The sequence below is a fragment of the Manis pentadactyla genome, chromosome 18, assembly GCF_030020395.1.
Source record: "Manis pentadactyla isolate mManPen7 chromosome 18, mManPen7.hap1, whole genome shotgun sequence".
In the NCBI taxonomy this organism is placed as follows: domain Eukaryota; kingdom Metazoa; phylum Chordata; class Mammalia; order Pholidota; family Manidae; genus Manis; species Manis pentadactyla.
In genome coordinates this window covers 29049421-29065302 of record NC_080036.1, presented here as the reverse complement: position 1 = coordinate 29065302, position 15882 = coordinate 29049421, and the positions used below count along the sequence as shown (strand labels likewise).

General features: G+C 49.0%; 2 protein-coding genes across 10 annotated transcripts; one reads left to right on the top strand and one right to left on the bottom strand.

The window, feature by feature from the left end:
* The first annotated feature begins 1955 nt into the window (after nt 1-1955).
* On the top strand, nt 1956-7980 carry C18H15orf40 (chromosome 18 C15orf40 homolog). 5 transcript variants are annotated; one of them, XM_036931990.2, is made up of 5 exons: nt 1956-2107; nt 2702-2828; nt 4498-4625; nt 6672-6741; nt 6825-7980. In XM_036931990.2, exons 1-5 carry the CDS (start codon nt 2024-2026, stop codon nt 6854-6856), a joined length of 441 nt encoding a protein of 146 aa, XP_036787885.2. In that variant the 5' UTR covers nt 1956-2023; the 3' UTR covers nt 6857-7980. The 5 variants fall into 5 exon arrangements, with proteins under 5 accessions (XP_036787885.2, XP_057350807.1, XP_036787884.2 ...); XM_057494824.1 differs by lacking the exon at nt 6825-7980 and having other exon boundaries at nt 6672-6813; XM_036931989.2 differs by lacking the exons at nt 6672-6741; nt 6825-7980 and adding an exon at nt 4876-5712.
* A 3581-nt stretch (nt 7981-11561) lies between these two features.
* Nucleotides 11562-15828, bottom strand: RAMAC (RNA guanine-7 methyltransferase activating subunit). Of its 5 annotated transcripts, none has more exons than XM_036931994.2 (4): nt 15617-15828; nt 15003-15051; nt 13337-13515; nt 11562-12634 (listed from the first exon to the last, which is right to left on the bottom strand). In XM_036931994.2, the coding sequence occupies exons 3-4, from the start codon at nt 13504-13506 to the stop codon at nt 12448-12450; spliced, it is 357 nt and encodes a 118-aa protein (XP_036787889.1). In that variant the 5' UTR covers nt 13507-13515; nt 15003-15051; nt 15617-15828; the 3' UTR covers nt 11562-12447. The 5 variants fall into 5 exon arrangements, with proteins under 5 accessions (XP_036787889.1, XP_036787890.1, XP_036787891.1 ...); XM_036931995.2 differs by having other exon boundaries at nt 15566-15687; XM_036931996.2 differs by having other exon boundaries at nt 15550-15664.
* Nucleotides 15829-15882: the final 54 nt, after the last annotated feature.

The following is a 15882-nucleotide window of genomic DNA, read 5'->3' as shown; positions in this document are numbered from 1 at the left end:
AATAAAATGCAGCTTTGGTTTATCACCTGCTGCTACCAAAAGCCCTCCTAGTAGTGGCCTCTGTCCACCTCGGGTGGACAAGGCACCCAAGCCGAGCTTTCCACCTCCTTCCTGACCTCCGGAGGCCACCGTCCCACGGGCACGATGCGCCTCCGAAGCGGTAAGTGAGACACGCTGACCGACCGTGACCTCGCTCCCACTCCGACGACACCTGTCACAGCCTCAGGGACTGCCGTTCTCTTGGCCTCTCCTGTTTGTCAGACCCCTTCCTTCCCCACCCAGTGGGACTCCACCTTTGATCTTTTCCCCCCCGTTTCATCTTTGGTCACATCTGGCCGCTTCAACCCCCAACCCTCTCATGCCCACCTGGATGAATCCAGCCGTCTGCCTTCAGCGTCCTGCCTGCTGAGGCCAGGTATTGAAAGGTGTGACTGCACAGATCGGGGCCATGGTAATTTTATGTCCCCAAGCTCAGCTCGTAGTCAGCTCTTGGCCGTTCACAAGTGTTTAAATCCGTTCCACTCTCTTCAGGCCTTCAACACCCACCTTCCTGTAGCTGATGAGCCTCCAGCTCCTCCCACCAAACCTGTAGACACACCTGCGTGTGCACCCAAGCTTCCCCTTTACTTGGGACGGAAGGGGTGTCTGGCTACGGCTTCCTGCAGGCAGGTCAGTCTGCACTGGCGCCCAAGCCCCACCACCTCCTCCTTTTGTAACCTCCTCCCCTGCCATATTCCTACCAACTTTAAATGTGGTTAAATCACCCAGTTTAAAAAAAGGAAGAGTCTTGAGGTCACGTGCCCCTCCAGCTGGCAGTTACTCCTCGGTGAAGCTGAATTATCTGCTAAACCTCCTCCGTCCATTTCCTGTCCGCTGCCATGGCCTGACTGGGAGCCGGCACCACTTGGTTCCATTGTTCATGCCTCGTGGCGCTCCTCGCTGCTGGCTGCCCCCTCCCGGAGTGCCCTTCGCCCGCCGCGTACTGCATCCGGCCGGCGTCCGTGGCTTCCCTTCCCCTTCCCTTGGGGTTCTGTCCTGGGCCCTGGTGCCGGCCGCCCTCTGAGCCTCTCTCTCTTCCACTTCCACGGCTTCAGTTCCCATCTATTTATTTTCAGGGGACCCCAGGGTCTGTCCCCAGCCCAGATCTCTCAAGCTTCAGTCACAGACACTGGGTTACCCCCTTAATATTTCTACCTACATGTCTGTCCTGCAGGCATATCCCAAACGGAACAGCTCACCGCAGGCAGCCCCAGCTGTGCGTTCTCCTTGCTCACTCCCACGTCCAGTCACGCCCCAAGCTATGGTTGCGGTGCAGAATGTCCTTGAAATGATCGGCTCTCAGGTCTCCATTCCCACTGCCACTTCCATTTAACGGAAAGTCTCTGCCTGTATTCCTGTACTGGCCACGCGGCAACCAGGGATCTTTCCCCAGCGGATTGGACTGCGCCAGGCCCTTGCTTCAAACAAACCCTTGCATGACCCATGACCTTGCCTCTGCCAACTTCAGTTTCCTCTTTGAAACATCACACATCAGAATCTATTTCCCCTCCTTTTAACACTGTGAGATCCTCAGCGTCTGGCACAAGGCGGGTGCTGCACGCACAGCGGGGATGTACCCAGGGCTAAGGCAACATGAGGCTCTCCGCCCACCAGCGGGGCTCCGTCTGCACCCAACGTTGGCGGCAGGAGCGAGAAGACACCTGACCTGATGCCCTCCTGGCCTCTCACTGCCGTCCCTTCTTCCCAAGAGGGACAGAGGGCCAGGGCGGCACAAGCTTCCCACCTGCTGTGTGTTTAGGTCGTGACAGGGGCGGCGCCCGGCTCCCCACCTCTGCCTCCTGGCGGCTTTCCCGGACCGAGAGGCAGGTGCAGGTCCTGAGCAACAAGGCGTCTTGCTCCCGCCGCCCGGAAGGCGGCGCCCTCGCCGGAGAGGAGGCGCGGGTCGGGGCCACCACCGTCCGCCGCGTGCGCAGGCGCAGACGGCCCTTCCGGCGCCGGCGGCCCCCGCGCCCCTCGCTGGGCGATGCTGCGGCTCGGCCGCGGGCAGGCGGCGCTCGGGCGGGTGTGGGGCGCCGAGATGCCCAGGAAGGCTGGTGCGACCGACAAGGCCAGTGGCAAGTCGCGTGGCCGCGGGTGGGCCGCGGGGCTGCTCGCCGAGGGCGCGGGCGGGTGGAGCGGCGCCTGGGGGCCGCGCTCGGCGAGGACCCTGGGCGGGCCGCCGGTGCCGTAGCCGCCTGCGCGGTGTCTGGCCTTGTCCCCGGCGCGGCCCGGGGTCCTCGGGGGCCCGCTCCCTGCCTCGTGCTGAGTGGGGGTGCGTGGAGGTCCCAGGACGGCCCCTGTGCCGTTGCCCCCGTTGCGCGCGCGCTGCCGGCCCCAGCGGGCCTCGCACCAGCTGGTGCTGCGCGGGGCGCACGGCCGGCCAGTAGGTGGTGTCTGCCCCTGAGGCCGGGCGGCGCAGAGCCCAGGCGTGGGAGCCGGGCAGGCCCTCCGAGGCGGGGGGCAGCGCTGTGGGGTTGGTGGGCGCTCCACGGAGGCTCTGGAGCCACGAAGGATGTTGGAACGCGAGTCTTGGTGGCCGGAAGTCCCCGACACAGCTGGTCGGCCGCGCAAGCCTGTCTCGGTTAAGGGTGACGGAGTGGGGGGGGGGCGGGGAAACGTGTAACCGGGCAAGTTGTTAGTGTGCTTACGGGTGTCGTTTTAGGGCAAACGCCGGAGCGGGGGTCCAGAGCGCCCTCTTCCTCCCGTAGGGCCTGTGGCAGTTGATCCTAAAGGTTGTGTCACCATTGCCATCCATGCCAAACCTGGTTCCAAACAAAATGCTGTAACAGGTACGTCTGGGCGCCGGGCTGGGAGTCATGCAGGAATAGTTGCCCTCCATCCTCTCTTGGCCCAGGGTAGCTGAGAGTTTATCCTATACAGTCAAGTATATTTTTCACATCAGCAGTTAGGGGTGTCTCCAGTTAACAATTCTAAATTCTAACGTAGAAGTGTAAATGCAGTGTTTGAGAGTGAATGTATGGTATTTAAAATATTGTAGATGCTTATATGGAAAAGGCGCCCCAGGAATCTGCCACGGGCAGGGGAAGGCCAGCGGACGGGGCTCCCAAGTAACGGTGTTCACATTCGCTTTAGATTTTAGGATTCCTGGGGGGATTCTGAGTGGAAAAAGAGTTTGAAAACCATTGATATGAATTATCTTGAAGGCCTTTTTCATCTCTAAGTTCTGTATTCCAATTTTTAAAAATATATGAAAGCAAGACCTCAGAGTTGGGGTGCTAGGCCTGCTTTGTGCCAACAGCCATGTTAGCTTGGCTGGTTGGTGGCTGTGTCCTCCCTGGCCAGCATTTTCTAAGTAGTTGCTGTACACGCTTGTTGAGATGCCATGTTGAACAAATGTTCGAACCATCAGTTATAAGGCACACAGGTATTTTATGTACCAGGAAGTAAGGCACAGTCCCTACCAGCCCTTTTCCATCTATTATATAAGACACACCCGAATTTCAGATAATACAGTGTGGAAAACTCCTTAGGATCAGAATCAGTGACAGGATAGGAGGAGGGTTTTGCCACTTCATTCTTGTGGGTTCTGTGGCCAGGTGTGTACACAGATAAGGTATAAGTGAGTGTGGAAATGCCCGAGTAACCCCAGCCCAGATGTAGCACCAGCTCAAGCTCACTTGCAAACTGCTGTGAGTAAACCTCTCTCAGAAATAACAGCGAAGGACAACCAGCAGGTTGCTCTTCATAGAGGCTGTATAGATGGGGCAGGTAGGACCACTCTTCAAATGCAGTGTCCCTTGTCCCTGTCTTCAAAGCATGAGCTCAGGTTTATTTTTTAATCACAACATCACTTTCTGGCCATGTGACCTTGGGCACATCTTGATTCCAGTTTCCTCGCTTGTAAAATGGAGATGATAATGGTATTAGTTATCTTCTTAACAAATTAGTATTTGCAAAGTCCTTAAAAAATGTGTGCCCTTAGTGTATATAAGTGAACGTTTATTAAATACTACCTTTAAAAAGACTAAAGAAGCATCTCGCGTAAGATCTGACTAGCCCAGCGCTCTCGTTTTCCTGACGACAGACCCCTGAAGCCCCGCATAGAGGCTGGTGAGCTGCCTCATTCACTGTTCCCTGGCGCCCTCGCTGGGGCCAGACCCCGCTGGTGGGGGCTCTCCTGTCCGAGCAGGAGCAGTCGCCACCTGCCTAAACTCAGGACATCTCCCAGGACTCCATAGGCTCCGCTTTGCCAGCAGAATGGGGTAGATAATCAGTTTTCTTCTCTGTAGTGCTGGAGGCATGCCTGTGATGTTTATGTTCCCTTAACTGTGATTAGTTTAAAGATAGGATTAGTCACAGCGGCACATTAAGAAATCTTTATCCAGAAGTTATTAGTTGAAAAGCTGCTATGTGTCAGGCAAATGCAGACTCTACAACACGATAGCCTCACTTAGTGAAGAAACTCCTTAAGGATAAAGTCCACACTTTTCGTTGCAGACCTGACCGCGGAAGCTGTAAGCGTGGCTATCGCGGCCCCTCCGTCTGAAGGAGAAGCTAACGCCGAGCTCTGCCGGTATCTCTCCAAGGTCCTGGTGCTCAGGAAGAGTGACGTGGTTTTGGATAAGGTAGGCTTGGTCCTCTCTTCCTTAAACAGCTTTGATCATGACACATTAGTCATTATTTTTTAAATACTGATTTTTTTTTCCAGATAACTAAAAAATTAGTTGGTTTTTACTCATATTCATTCAGTCACTGAAGTCTGGATTCTTGCTGTTTAGACTTCTTCATGCCTGCTGCTCGTCCTCATTCACATTTTACGTGCTATTTATAGTCCTTAGTTGCCACCATTTTCAGCAGTTTCTTCTGCTCTGTTAGATTAATCTTGCTTGTCTCTTCCTTCAAGTCATCACCATTCTAAAAAATCTGAAGCGGCTCCCTTGTTTGTCGTCTCCATTAAGTGTTTCTGACCCCCGCATAGTCCTTGTTCACTTGGATGAGCGCAGCAGGAGGGAGGAGGCTCGTGCCAAGCCATGAAAGCCACGAGTTTGCTCTAGGGATGGGCTTCGGAATCTCCCCGGGGGCACTCCTAAGACAAGGGCTCCCGAGCACCACCTTAGGTTTACTGGGGTAGAATTTGCAGGAGTAAGACCCAACCATGCTTACATTTCTTAAAGCTCTTGTTTGTTTTCCATGCTACACTCTGTAGCTCCTGTCCACGGTCCAGCTGGCATTAGACTCTCTGATTAATAGGCTGCACCGAAAACTCCGTGTGGTCAGGCCACTGGCCTCAACACCCCCCACTTGTGGCGGGTCGTTTGGTTTTCTGCCTGTGCACATGCTCTGACATTTGCCACTCTTCTACTTGTGCAACTCCTACCCGCCTAGGTAAATCCCTGCCCACATTTTTCCCAAAACACATCCTGTGTATGCTTGTCTTGAGTGGCCATGGAATTACAGCACTGGGATATAATTTTCACTTTATTCAGAAATTGATATGTGAAGGTAAAAACCCTGGAGAGTTGTAAAAATTTGTAGTAAGGTGGAATCTAAAAGAGCTTTTGATTAGACCAGAAAAAAAAAAAAGAGAGTAAAGTTGTAGCTAAGCTGTCAGGAACGCTGCAGGCCACCTGAGGACACAGCTGTGGCAGACACCGCGGAGGTCCGCTGCCTGTGGCAGTGTTAGAGAGTTCACGGTCACCCTGACGTTTCCCCTTTGCTCCAGGGTGGAAAGTCTCGGGAAAAAGTGGTGAAGCTTTTGGCCTCCACAACTCCAGAAGAAGTCTTGGAGAAATTAAAAAAGCAAGTCGAAAAATAATAAAAGCCAGAAATGAAAAATACATCCTCGAGAAACTTTTTGTTGCTGATGATGAAGAGGTTGTTAAACAGGAAAATATATTTAAATGCACAGAAGAACATGGGGAAAAATTTTTTTGGAATAAGAACAGGACTCCGACGAAGACAAGTAGTGACTCTGTAGCATCTCACTACGCTGACGGACAGTGACTGCAGTGGGAGGGGGGCGGACTTGATAACATGGGTGAATATTGAAACCACAATGTTGCTCATGTGAAACCTTCATAAGATTGTATATTACTGATACTTTAATAAAAAAAAATAACAGGAGTCCAACAAGAAGTACAAGTTTTTCAAGTATGATACATTGAATATAGGTTCTAAAATCCCTGACCCCAAACTGCTTGGAACATGTTGCTCTGATTTCAGCGCATTGCAGAAAAAACAGAGCTGGAAAGGATACTCGGCAAGACCTGATTCAGCCCCTTTAATTTTGAGATGGGGTTTCTGATATCCAGAAGTTGAGAAACTTTTTCAGGTTCATTCCGTGCAAGATGGCAACTAGAACCCAGTTCCCTTGACTCCTAGTCACATGCAGTTGATCCTGATTGTGTGTTAAAATGTTGGTATTTCCACAACACTCTGGAATTCTGGGGATTGCCCTCGGATCCAGTTCACGTGTTACAGGGAAACCTGTCACACTGCTTTGTGGTCTTAGAAAGTATTTTGAAATGCTTATTTAAATGCAAAAAAAGTGTTTTCTGTGTCTTTTAAAAACTAGTGAACATTTTCTGAGTAAGAATAATGAGGATTGTAATTTAAAGTTACCTTTTTTGAGAAGTCACTGGATTTTCTTCCTCCTCATATGGTAACTGTAGTCATCCGATCTGGTGGTTCTTGAATCTCCAAAGACCCTTCAAAGAAGAAAGGATGTGGAAGCTGTTTTTGGTATGTGTGAAAGCCTATCAGAAGTCGTATCTGCTCTATTAAAGTATCCAAAGTGAATAATCTCTTGTTTTTAAATAGCGCAGATCATCGTGATTTGGGGAGGGAAAGAACTTGACTACCTTTGCTCATCAGAAGAGGTGACTGGCAGCTGTGTGCTTTGTCTAAGTACAGGAGAAAACGTACTGATGGACAAAAATCTTTAAAAATACAAACCCATTGGAAGGATCAATGATGAAAATTACTAACGGTAAAAGAGCTGGGAACCATTCATCTAGCACAGCTCCTACTCTGTCAATAGGAATCAAGGATAAGAAAAGTGAGGTCGCAGGAAACAAAGCAGAGCGTGGGTTGCACTCGGCTGCCCTCTCCTCTAAGCCGTTAGCCGCGCTGCCTCCGCGCGTGCCTGGTGCTCCTGGTGCACACGGTCTTGGCTTAAGGACTTGCCCTGCTCTTCTCGGCACCGCGCCAGTGTGTGCTCTCGAGGCATGTTTCTGTGCATCATTGTTAGAACATGGCTTCCCTTTCCTCCTCAGCAAACGGGGTCACCTTAGCAGTCCCATGCAGGGCCCTTCCCCACAGTGACAATCCCAGCTAAAGCCTGGGCACCTTGCCTCAGCGGGGTCCTCCCCCGAGAATACTGCAGCAGGCCCAGTGACCTAGGCCCAAGGAAACAAGATCTCTAACCCCTGGCCCTGCCCACCTCCATTAATTTTAAGTGAACACCAGCTACACAGGCTATGGAGTGACCTGGTGACCCGGCATTCCTTGTCCCGTGCTGTCCTGAGGGCACGTCTTTGAGGCAGGCCCTGAAGGTCTGAAAGATGCTATCCAACTGGTGAATAGCATCGCGGTGACATTCTACCGCTGCATCTGTCATTTACTACTCCTACCTGAGTACATGATCATTGCTCCTGCAAAAATGATGTATGGGTAACTTACTAGTCCTCCGCAGACGCTGCCGGGCTCGGAGTGTACACTGACGGAACGGCGGAAGGCAGGCCTCGCGCTCCCACCGTGGAGGCGGGAACAAGCCCGGACTCCTGACTCCTGTGCCGGCTGAGGCGGGAGAACCAGCGGGTGTGGCAGCACCGTGGCTGTGTTTAAAGTTCCAGGCAGATAAACATTCCCAAACTTCAGGAGGCAGTTCTTCCCTGGGCTGTGAGCTATCAGCATCCTCCCTCTTACAGAGTCTAAGAATTTGAGTAAGTACTTCATGCAAAATATAAATTTTAGAACCCACCATGGCCTGCACTTCACATTTTTTTAACGTATGTGACTAGAGACTTTAAATTGAAGAAGCTGGGTCTTTGGTGCACATCCGAGAGGTGGCACCGTACGTGCCCGCAGAAAGCCACACGTGATTTGAAGAGGAACGGCCTCAGTCCTGTGGAAGTGGGCAGTACCACCAGGAAGGCCCCTCCGGAGTGCCTGTCCGCCAGCACCACACACCCCGGTCCTTCCTGCCGGTCGTCTCGGAGCCATTCCTCAGGCTCAGCCCTTGTTTCTGACGTTTAGCTCAGGCCAGAGTGTGGTGCCCGCTGGGCCCTGGGGAGTCCTGGGCGGCCGGCCCTCCGTGCACTCAGCACGGTCCTGGTGGGCTCCCCAAATTCCGCAGCTTTCAGAAATCCCTCTGAGTCAGTGCTTTTGACGATGGAATTAGGCTGAACACTTACGTGGCAAGGAACTGATTTCTAAACAAGATATCAACTTAGTAATTTGAGTGGGGAGCCCACCTGCCAGATAGACTGTGTCGTGGGGTCTCTAGTGAGCACCTTCTGTCTCGGGAAATCTCTTCAAGAAGCCAGCCACCATTTGAACGCTTTTTAGAGAGCTTGAGATCAGAGCCAGAGCAAGTAGGGGTCAGGCCAGGGGCTCTGACCCCCACTGGGTCCCCGTTTCTGCCGTAGGGATGCACCCATTTTGCCTTACCAGCTCCTCTGCTGAGACGCCCTGAGCACTGATGCTCCAGGGCACAGGACCTCCCCGAGGCTCAGCAGAACCAACCACTCTGCACTCACAGGCTTTCTGCACACCGTCCTTATAATTCAATCGCTAAGGTTTCAGCATTTTGTGATCCTAGCTGTGTGCCTTGATTATAAGAGTGAGGACGGGGAAAATCCCCAAACTTAGCAGCACAGATTACAGACTCCGTGGTCACTTCGGCATGAAACGTGTCTCATTCATGACATGGTTTTACTATCATAGTGTCTTTTGAATTGTTCCAGAGCCTTAGTTTCCCCAGGGGTACACACGGGCCATATTGTGGAGGAGGGGGCGAGTGAAGCCAGCAGAACCGCAAGCCCTCAGTCTCCCAGAACCGTGCTGCCAGCCTCGTGTGACTGCTGAGCCCCTGCCATGTGGCTGATCACGTTTAAAAATAAAAGCATCACAAAAACAGGCCATGTTGGAAGCAGCACTACAGAAAAGAGGCCGAACGCATGGCACAGATTTGGAGGGCAGGCTAGAAAAAGGTGAGCAAAAAGAGAGAAATCGGACAAAGGAAAACTAACACATCCGTAACTGGGGTCCTGAAGAAGGGGGCCCTACAACAGAACAGACTTAAAGATACAATCGAGAAAATACTGAAGAAAAAAAGAGTTTAAGGAATAAAAGGTGCAGTGTCCCAAGTGAGACACAGCCTAGAAAAGTTCTCTAATTTCAAAACAAAAAGCCTGAGCCATCTGGACGAAAAGCTGAAGTTACAGGGAAGGAGGGGGAGACATACGGGCATCCTCATGTTGCTAATGGGAATGTGCATTGCTCCGGTGGTTTAGAAAAATGGTGCAGCACTTATTAACATTCAAAACGTGTCTTTTGACCCAACAGTTCTACTTTTGAGAACATCTCGCAGAACACACAAAAATAAAAGTACCCTGGGATGTGTGGACAAAAGCAGTGTGAGGCTGTCAGCAGAGGCCAAGGGGAAGCCACCTGAGGTCTACCTTGGGGGGGGATGATCAGCAGCAAACCCGTACTACAGAATATTGTATTACTAAAATCATAGCTGCTGGCCTGGAGTGACATCTGTTGGTTGCATGAACAAAGACGTGTGTGTATTTATATATATATAATACAAGCACACTTTAAGGAAAAATACCTATCAAATGGATACATTTTTGTGTGGGCCTGGTGAGAGAGAGGCATACACACAGGCCATAACCACTGGATGGGTGCAGATTATTCATACTTGTATTGTTTCACTTTTTATATTATTATTTGTAGAGACCCAAAATATATGGTGAAGGAAATCTCAAAATGAGAAAAACATACACAAAAGTGAGAAGGCTCTGGCCTTTAGCAGTTAGAGCAGCTTTATTTACCTAATTCAGAGAAAGAGGCTGGAGATTTTTCAGGGAGTTAAAAGTCAGTGCCAGTTTCTAAACCAGCAAATGCTACTAATTTTATCTCGACTTTTACATAAACTTTATTCCATATTAAATATTTAATTTTTCCTTGCTAATTCATGTATTAATTTACATAAACGGTCACAAGTCTTTAATGCTCGGTAAGTCTCCTGCCCTACGTCATTTTCTATCAGTTATTCTGTGTCTTTTATATCAACACTGTACTTTACAATTTACCAAATACCTTCTTCCCATTGACTCAACAAATGTTTATGCCATTAGGGGTTTCATGGCCACAGGCTCTAGCTTCTGTTCTCAAGCTCCAGCAGGTCTGGTCATTTCCTTTTATGGGAACTAAGAGTGGCAGGGTGGGCATTGCCCTTTTTACAGGTGAGCAAAAATGCTTGGAGTTTTAAGTGACTTTTCTCAAGGCCACATACCTTCTAAGGACGGGACTACAAGTCACGACTCCTTATGCTTAAAGCTATATGCTATTAAACAGACTGTCTACTTGAGATTAATCCTATTTGACACTTTAAATTCTTCCTTCTACTCTTAATTTATCCTTAAGTTTTTTTGCTGTTATTTTGTGTCACTTCCACCTGAAGCAGAAACCATGTCTTTTATTTCTTCCTGGTTTTAAGTATACAGGGCAGTTTGATGGTGACTGCTATTTAAAAAAGAAAAACCACCACCACGTGGATTACTGGGGCACAGGGCAGAACTCACTCATGTTAAAAGGACTCTTACCATATTTTCAAGCAGGGCTGATCCTCAGGCTGTATGTGCCCTAATGTATCAGGGTTAAAATATGTAAATACTGTTGGAAAATAGCCTTTCTTCTGGGCTTTGAGATGCATCTCTCCATCCAGCCCTGCCCAGAGGACCCCGGGTCTCCCTAGCGTGTCATGGCTGGCTCAGCAGGGGGCCTCCGGGATCCCGTTCTAACGCTGTGCTCAGCTGCTGTCCGCACAGGTCAGTGCCTGTGCTGTTACCAGCTGACAGATACTTTCAGTAGCCCACCAGCTTTCAGAAAAGATCTTGGGATGCAGTCAGGCCATTCTTAACTCTAGGCTAAATATCTGTAGTACCCAGACCTATCCTTTACATAAGAGTGCTGGCTTGTTGGTTACTGATACAGTCAGATGTAGAGAGAAAACCCTTGTCTCTTAGAATTTGAATGCCTGAGTGTGAATGGCTGGTTTGTTAGATTCCTTTCTAGTCAAACAGTTGCTGAGAGAAGGGCTCTTCAGGATGCGGGGAGTGGAGGGGAGTTGGATCCGGAGCACAGAGAAGTCAGCCTCAAGGGCCCAGCGCCGGAGGCCTGAGAGACGGCAGCAGACGGCAGGTTTAGGAAGCTGCCTTTTAATTCCTCTGTCCTCTTAAGCCAAATAAACCTTTCTCAATATAACGCATAGTAGTAAGAAACCAAAAAGCTCACCTCCCCACATTAATGACCAAAACATGAGAAACCACTTAATCCTTTAAGTATTTTATTTAAATAAAATCATTATAATGATCATTAAAATGATTTGAAATATGATTACTCTTAACAGAAGTTACAGCATCACTATCTACAGAAGAGAAACAGCAAAGGCCCACATTTAGAGTATAACGTAAGTCAACCCACATTAAATACCAGAGTAAGTAGAGTCAAAACACAGCATTACTCCCGTATGATTGAAAGAGGGACATTATAGAGTCAAACTTTTGTATAATAGGTGAATTTCAGACGTTTAAGCAAAAAGCCTTAGGGTTGGTACAAAATGACTGTGCCCAAACCCACCTAGTACTACAGCAGAACACCGAAACGATCCCCTCCTCAGTTGTGGCTTTGTCCTTGACAGCCCTCTAGGGAGAGGCCCAGAGGACTGGGGCAGGCTCACACCTAGACTACGTAACTGCACAGTCCACAGGCACTAAGGACAAAAGCCAGAGGACACAGGCCACAGCTGTCTCACCTTCTAGCTGCTGCTCACCCGTACCGTACGTTGTGATTCATTAGTGCACTTGTAAAATTTCAGCAACAACCACATTTGAGTGTGTGGGCACCTTATCTTACAAAGTAAAAGCAAGCATTTTCTTATTTTAAGATTTTTATTTTTAATAAGATATACCAAGTCCAAAGTACTATTAAGTATGAAACGAAGGAGAATCTGAGGTAGAAGTAATACAATCTACCTTTTAGGGGACTATTTATTCCCAGCAACCATCACATCTCCCTAATAAGATCTAAATAAAAAAAAAACAAAACCTCAAATTCGAAAAAATTAATAATCCAGTCGGAAATCAGGTATGATACACACAAACTTTTGTTGTTTAACAGAGCAAATGGTTTTACTAAAAGTTGCTGACATTCCTCTTAGTAGTAACCATAGGGAGGCCGTTGGTTGTAACCATAGTGTCCATACTGGTGGGGGTAATAAGGTTCTTGTCTGTGCTGCGGGTAGTTGTTACCCCAGGATCGTCCATGCCACTGATTGGACCGATTGTCACTCGGCCACCCCCGTCTGCTGTCCCTCCCTCTAAACTGTCTGTTGTCTTGCAACCTACAACAACAAAACATAAAGATTTTTATATTTGTTTTTCAGAAAAACACACAAATCTATCCCAGTGCATTTTATTTTTCAATCTAGTACCAAGTGAACAAGAGAGCAAAAAAAAACATTTTTCTTTACAGAATGGCATAGCACAAGGTATTCCAAATCTTCCTAAGATTTGTATCATTCTTCCATTATTGTACTGGATACAGTTTGCAAAGAAACACATGGCCTACAATGCCAAACCTGAAACAACAGGGTAGTTCTGAATCAAACTGCAATCTATTTACTTGTATAAAAGCAGTATGGTAATTTATTCCTTTTATCTATTTTGAATTGTGGAATAGAATTACTTCCCATTGTATAAACTTTCTAAAGTAATAAAATGAATGAAAAAATACCTTCTTAATGGAATTTAAAACAAAATTTTGCAGAAGGATCTAGATCTAAAGTATATTTGCAAAGAAAATATTAGTCCACAGAAAGAACATTTTAAAAAAAACATTAAAACACACAAATTGAATAGCAAGGAAAAAAATATGCTAACTAAATACTAAAACAAGTATTAGCCACTCTCTGCAGCCAGTTACTAGGTACTAGGTATATGAACCTGAAAAAAACCCAGTCCCTGCCCTCAGTGGCCTATGGGCAGCGGTGAGAGCTGTCCTTCCCGGGAGGAGCCGTGTGCGTGTACTCTGAGGGAATGCGTACCGACTGCCTCTATTTCTTTGGTTCCCACCAGCTCTGCTGTTCCACTCCTCGACAATTGGAGGGGCCTCAGGAGGGCGTTTCAGGTATTCCTGGTAGTCTTTGTCGTCCTCTGTGAATCTATTGGCAAACATCTCTTCAAAATTTGGAACAGCTTCAGAAGCGTCAGTCATTCTGAAATTCTGTACAGTTTTTAATATGTTTCTATTAGAACTTAAAAAAATAACTATTAATATATAATAACACGCAAGAAACCAAGAAGTGAACACTTTTAGGGTATTCATAAAAGTCCTTGAGTACTTTTAAACTTAAGATTAATTTTAAACGTTCAGTATTTCTTGATTTCTGTAACACAGCCATTTATTAACTAGGAGCCTAGGACACAAAGATGAACAGTGCGTCACGGACCTTCCTCCCAGAGAGCTCTCCGTCTAGCAGGAGAGACACGAGACACATGTAAATACAAAGGGGGGAACATCAAATGTCAGGAAATGAAGCCGGAGCGTCAGCAGGAGTCAAATTATGAAAAACTATTCAAAGCAAACAAACTGCAGTTTTTCGAAAACAAAATGGGAGGCAAAGGGGTTACTGGAAGATTGCCTTATTTTTCCCAGTATAAAATATCTAAGGTTGTTGACAGGAAAAAAGAAAAGAGCACATAAAAAAAGAGACAAATTACAGGACACATGAAAATGGAAAGCACAACTACTGAAGTCTGAGAGCAACTTCTCTCTAATAGCACCTGATGTATTCATAGGCCAGCCTCTATGACAAATGAAAAATAACTATAGAAGCTATCTAATGGCTATAAAAACTGAAATCTGTATCTGCTGGGCTTTCCAGGCCAATTATGGATTCACTCAAGTGATATTTCTTCACCCACATTCACAGCCCTCTACGTCTAGGAAACCTGGCTTAGGCAGCAGAGGGCCTAATCCTTGAGAGGCCAGGGGACAGAGAGTTCACTGGTTTCGGTCTTCACTGGAGGCCTGGAAGCCATCCCTAGCAGCACCCCCAGGGGCCCCCTTCCCAACGTCCCATCCCCCACCTCTCCTAATGCAAACCCCATCTTTTTGTGCCTTGCCTCAAGACTCCTCAAACATGTTTTATGATTTGGGGCCTATGTCACATTATGCTTTAAAACTGTCCCTCTTATCTGAAACCCTAAAATTATTTTTCTTCCTATATTACTTAAACACGTTTTTGGCAAAGAGATGTCATAGTGGAAGATGGCATCTTTGTGATTCTCCAAATCCCTCAAAACACAGGCAAACACTGAGTCACATTTGTAATTCAACCTTCATCCTAACAAAATTAAGCTAAGATTACGGTTTGGAGGCAAGAAGCAAAATGACGGCATTTTAGCTTTCTGGCTACCGCTCTCTTAGAGTGTGTCTTATTAAATACCACACAAAGTGTTTGGAATTGGCAGACTGGCACCAAATTCTCAAATCCAAGATACGATTTGAAAAAAAAAATTCAGCTAATTAAAACTGTGCTTGGATTTCTGTAAGAATCACAGAAATTGGAAGACGACCCGTACCTAGCCAGATGGCAGAATTCATAAGGCAAAGCAATGTACTAAGCCCTCCCAGACCTCCTCCCACAAATATCATTACTTATGAGAATGAAATTTAAATAGAATGAACCCGATCCAAGCTTTACTTACACCAGGGATTTGAGGCAGCTGGACTGTTTAATATTCAGGTTGTTTCGATCTGTGGAAAGAAAAAGACCACGACTCCCTTGAAGGAAACTCTCGGAAGGTAGGAGGGGGACCAGAGCGCCACAGTCAACGAAGGGGTGGGATTAAAAGCTCTACAGGCTCCCCACGCTCATGATGAGGGAACTGGGGCTCAAAGTGCCAGAGCAGAGCTGGAAGATGCCCGGAGACCTGCGCTCTGGGCTTGGAGTTAAGGCGTGAGCGGCCACCCGACTCGGGGTGCACTTCCCTGCGGATGAGGAGGGCCCGCCCTTCGGGTCTGTACTCGGCACCCGCTCTCCGCCGCCGGTAAGGCCGCACGGAGCTCCGGCTGCAGGCGACCGGCCTTGGACGTGACCACCCAGGACGGGCTTCGCCGCCCCTGCAGACGAACCCGGAGGACAGGCGGAGATGCTACTCGGCCCTCCCGACACGCCGGGGCCTGGCTGCGGCAGACGCGGTCTCCCCCGACGCACCGGACGCCAGGCCAACTGCGGGTCGCTCGCGGCCGGACCTGGGCCAGCACGGACCCGGGGCGCCCCGCCGGCCGCTCGGCTCGCCGCAGACGCGCGGACGCCCACCTCGGCCCGCGCCCCTCCGCTCCCTAAGCTACCAGGGCCCGGCCGCCACTTGACTTCCGCTTCCGGCGGCCGAGCGCGGACGCGGCCCGAGCCAGTCTCGCGATGTCCCGCCCCCGCCGGCGAGGTTCCCGGATCCCCGGCGCCGGTACGACGCGGCGCGGGCGGAGGCGAGGCGCGGCCCGGCGCCCCCGGGCGGAGGAGATGGCCTGCGCGGGCAGCGCCTCCGCCGCGCGGTGACGGGTAGGGACGGAAGTCCGGGGGAAGTG